Source organism: Etheostoma spectabile, chromosome 16, assembly GCF_008692095.1.
Source record: "Etheostoma spectabile isolate EspeVRDwgs_2016 chromosome 16, UIUC_Espe_1.0, whole genome shotgun sequence".
Taxonomy (NCBI): domain Eukaryota; kingdom Metazoa; phylum Chordata; class Actinopteri; order Perciformes; family Percidae; genus Etheostoma; species Etheostoma spectabile.
The window spans coordinates 17,881,421-17,885,734 of NC_045748.1; the positions used below are offsets into that span (position 1 = coordinate 17,881,421).

Sequence of the window (4,314 nt, forward strand, 5' to 3'; positions counted from 1 at the left end):
TATTTTTGGGAGGTATTTTCTCCCATACTACAAATGTAAGTACATTAAATATTAGAAACACTATAACTTCCATTAAAAGGTAGGATTATTGCAGGCCTGTTGTATTAAAATGCAGTAATTTTAGCTAGGTGTACCCAATAAACTGGCAACTAAAAGTACATACAGTACATTTGTGTATTTGTGCAAATGATTTTACCAAGGAATTTGCCCAGTGGGTGTTATAATAATAATCACCACCACCATGTGAGAGCTTTAAGTTTGCAAATGAGATGCCAATCCCAAAAACTAAATACAACAAAATTGAGGTGAATAGAATGTCAATTATGCTCACAGGGTCGGACAATTATATTTTAAAAATGCAACCATAACAACACACTGTCAGTAGTTTTCATAGGGGCCTTTTCTTCTGTAGAAAGTAGTTCCAATAAAAACAGCTTACAGCGAAGTCTGTGGATTATCCTGAGTAACCAGGGCATCGTTTTGGAAAAGCTGCTGCTACTGGGTTTTTCTTTTAAAATGTAATTTTTAAATGATGTGCCATTTGTTTGTGTTGTTTTGTCAGTCAGGAAGAAGGGTCAGGGTCAAGAGACAAGACAAGATTGCAGTCAGGAAATGCACGTACATATCCATATGTATATTCACACACCTATGCATGAGTCTGTGCTCTTCGTTGGAGGAGGAGTACCAAGGGCAAACATACCCTCGGTCTGAGCTCTACGGGATGCACCTCCACTGGCTCCTCCATCATTTCCTCCAATGACAACACAGATCTCAGCAGGATTGGCATCACCCACTTTCCCGTTACTAGTTTCTGAGGTCCCAGGCTCTTTCTTTACTGTGACCGGTGGTGGAGTTGTGTTCTTAGTCTTTGGGACTAAGGTTGGTGAGGGACCATCTGTGGCCGCACTCCCACCATCCGACTTCTCCTTCCCAGGTATGGGTGCCTCTTGTGCACTCATGACTCCACCTCCTCTGAGCCTGTACCAGGGAAATAAACAGAGAGACAGACAAAGACTTTACTTAACTGTCCTGTAACAATATACAGACTTGATTCAGGCATGACTTCTAGCCAGATTTATAGCATTGATGCACATTATTAACACCGCAAGATTAAACAGATGTGTTGTTGTACTGTAGAAAGCAGCTTTGATTTGAACCTATCGAGGTAGGTAAGAGCAAGCTGCACATAACAAGCAGTAGCTTGCATCTGACAACTATTGAGTGTAAATAAAACGGTCAGTCAGATGTGTGAGCTCAAAATGCACAGGAGCCACTACTTGCACTATCTGTGACAGAAAAAAAGAGACTTTTCATGTTAGAACAGAGTGGCTTAACTGTTCATAAGTGCCCTTTAATGGCATGTATTTCACCTATGTGGCACCCAAATGCTCTAATTTCAAAAGTATCCAAATTACACAACTTGACACTTCAGCACAAGGCTATAAAAGGCTTGTCAAGAGAATGTGCTCAAAATGCAACCATGCAAAACAGAGTTATGCCAGGAAGACTGATATTATGGAAAGAGGGGAAATTGGTCTTCTAATAATAGTGCACCAACACAGTAACAGCAAGCCTTTTCATAGCCCAATACAGCTTTCTTTGGATATGACACACAACCAAGAAAAATTTGCAAACACGCCCATGAATTGGATAATGTTGACACAAAACATTTAAGCTAAGGTTTTGAGTTCAAATTGCTTACCTTAATCAGTAGAAAGTACTGTCAGCTAAATCATACAGTATGCACAACCCTTACCGTAGCAGGCCTAAAGGTTGTGTTCCTTCTACAACTTTTATAAAGTTAAACATGACTTTAAATTTTATGTACAATTGTAAATTCTTTGAGTCATGGATTAATTCTCTCAGCCTAAGTGCCCTGGCAAACAATCCATTTAAACGGCAAACATTGACATTTATGCTTTTAATTCCATTCCAGTATTTCCATTTTTAGCATTTTTTAGTTTTATTCAAGAGACTTTCCTGTTCAATTTTTCAATACCATTTTTTAATGCTCAGTATTTCTATTGTTTTTTTTTTAAGTGTACTTCCCATTTTATACCTAAAATGGCATTTCCATTTGAGGTTTTTTAATTTCCCTTTTCATTAGTCTTGTCACAGTGTCTGATTTCACCAGTGGCATAAGGTGTACAGCAACTGTGTACACTAATTTTATCTACACTGTTCATGGAATCAAAGTGTGAACAGAAATGAGCCAACAAGCTGTGTTTATATTCACAGGTTATCCTTGGGACCTTGTTATGCAATTTTAACACTGCTGAAGAAAAAAACAATACCATTGTTGAAAAGAGAAAATGTGTCCTGACGAGTATACTTTACTACAGACATGAACCAAACAACTGCTCAATAACCCCAACTTATTCATAAGCAAGTTTCCGGTTCATACAGTTTTAACCAGAGGCTCATAACTACAGTTTTAAACCACGGATCTTTAAACTTCCATATGTAATACCTGACTGCATTACAGTAGACGTGTAAAGTCAAGCTTCTCTGTGTCAAAGGCTTTGTATAGTGTAGCCTTTTGGAGTCACTTTTAAAGGTCGGGAATACCAATTTCAGACAGAAATATTGTTAATTTACAGATTAAGATTTTACATAAAACACATGACAGGCCTATATAAATACAACACACTGTAAAAAGATTATAACAGTGGTTCCAAACCATTTGGCCTTGGACACCTTACAAAGAAAAAACTGTCAGGTTGGGCTCCTTTGTCACATTTAAGGGACAACATTATCCCTCTAAACTTTTCACATGCTTTCATTTAACTAGCTATTTGAAGTCCCAAGAGGTGAAATTGGCCATTATTTCTGTAAAAAGCAAGATTAGTGAAAATGAAAATAGATTTCTGTAACAGAACTTTGTGTTTCTTATTTTCTCTGTAATAAATAATCTCACTGCCCAGATTTATTGTGAGGGGGACATTAAGAAGGGCCTGAGCCCTAGGATGCAAACAGCTGGATTACACAATGTAATTGTATATTAAGTAGTTAAAATTAGATACATATTGACTAGGTACTACAGTACGATGCTGCTTTCACATTGATGGGACAGTCACGGGGGCCATTTTTCTACAGAACAAGCACTTTTACTTCTGATACTTGTATTTTAACTAATAACATGTATGTACTTTTACTTATTGCTTTAGTGCGTGACTTTTTTTCATAACCACTCTTTTCACCATTTGATCATAATGTGCTAAAAAAAGGTCCTAAGTGCTCATCAAGCACTAGGGGTTGGAATCTCTTGTCACCTCACGATTCAATTCTAATTCAGAGGCAAATGATTAGATTCTAAACCAATAATTGATGCAACAATTTTTTTATGTACAATTCCAATGCGTGATTTAAAAAAAATATGCATACAAGTCTGAGTTTGTTAGATTTTGACATATGCAGTGTTTGTCATGCAAGTTTTAATGACATTTTGTGTCTCAGGTTTTTATTTTGTAGTCATTCTATGCTTAAGCCTTAAACATGATTGTGAAAGTCACATTCTCTCACAGTAATATTCCATGTCAGAGGCTCAGTCATGTTTAAAGGTAAATAATTAGCTTCTTAGTACATGAAACATTATGTGGTCAGATGAAATGTGATAAAGTAGATGAACAGCCTTTGTGTTTTACCTAATTTTATGCAGGTCTTATTAGATCACAAAACCTTTTTTTTCCCCTTTTGGCCATTTTTGTGTTTTTTTTTAATGTTTTCTACATTGTTGTCTATTATCCTATCCTCTTTCACTCCACATACATACATACATACATACATACATACATGTATGTAAAACCTGTACTGTATATAAATATATTTTAAATAATATATTATTAACTTAACAAAATCTAGCACTATTCTAGAGAGAATTGTGATGCATTTAAGAAGCACTACCACAGGATTAAGTTGGTGGACATGGAAATGTATAAGGTATAAATCAATTGACTTTTGCCATCTGTAATCAAATTAAATAATGGCAAAGACTCATGCATATCTAAAATGGATCAATCCCTAGTCATCCACTGTAATAATCCATGTGCAACATTTTAAATGCATACCCTAAATATATGAAAAGGCCCACTGTTTTTTAATTTAAGTGAAAATGCTTGTTGGAGTCTAGACTTTTACACGGTTTCATTTCATTTAATGAGTGAGAGAAGGCTAGGGGACAAGAAAACAGGAAAAGGTTTAGGAAGATAAGACTAAAGGGGAAGATAGAGAAAGAAAATCTATTTTCCTAGACTGCCTTATTTGATGTGTCTTATTTAAACAATTACTTTCTTTGCCATTTTCTATTTGTTTGTT

At 35.9% G+C, this 4,314-nt stretch overlaps 1 protein-coding gene across 10 annotated transcripts in view; it reads right to left on the bottom strand.

Annotated features, from left to right (window-relative positions):
* znf618 (zinc finger protein 618) overlaps window positions 1-4,314 on the bottom strand; it is a 37,603-nt gene that overhangs the window by 26,425 nt on the left and 6,864 nt on the right. For 8 of the 10 annotated variants that reach the window (XR_004335641.1, XR_004335636.1, XR_004335639.1 and 5 more), the window contains exon 3: window positions 647-982. Coding sequence is in view for 2 of the 10 variants with exons in the window: in XM_032539588.1 (XP_032395479.1) it covers window positions 647-959 (313 nt within the window). In the remaining 8 variants the exon portion in view is untranslated. The remainder of the gene's footprint in view (window positions 1-646; window positions 983-4,314) is intronic. The other 2 variants (XR_004335640.1, XR_004335637.1) reach the window with 1 other exon arrangement.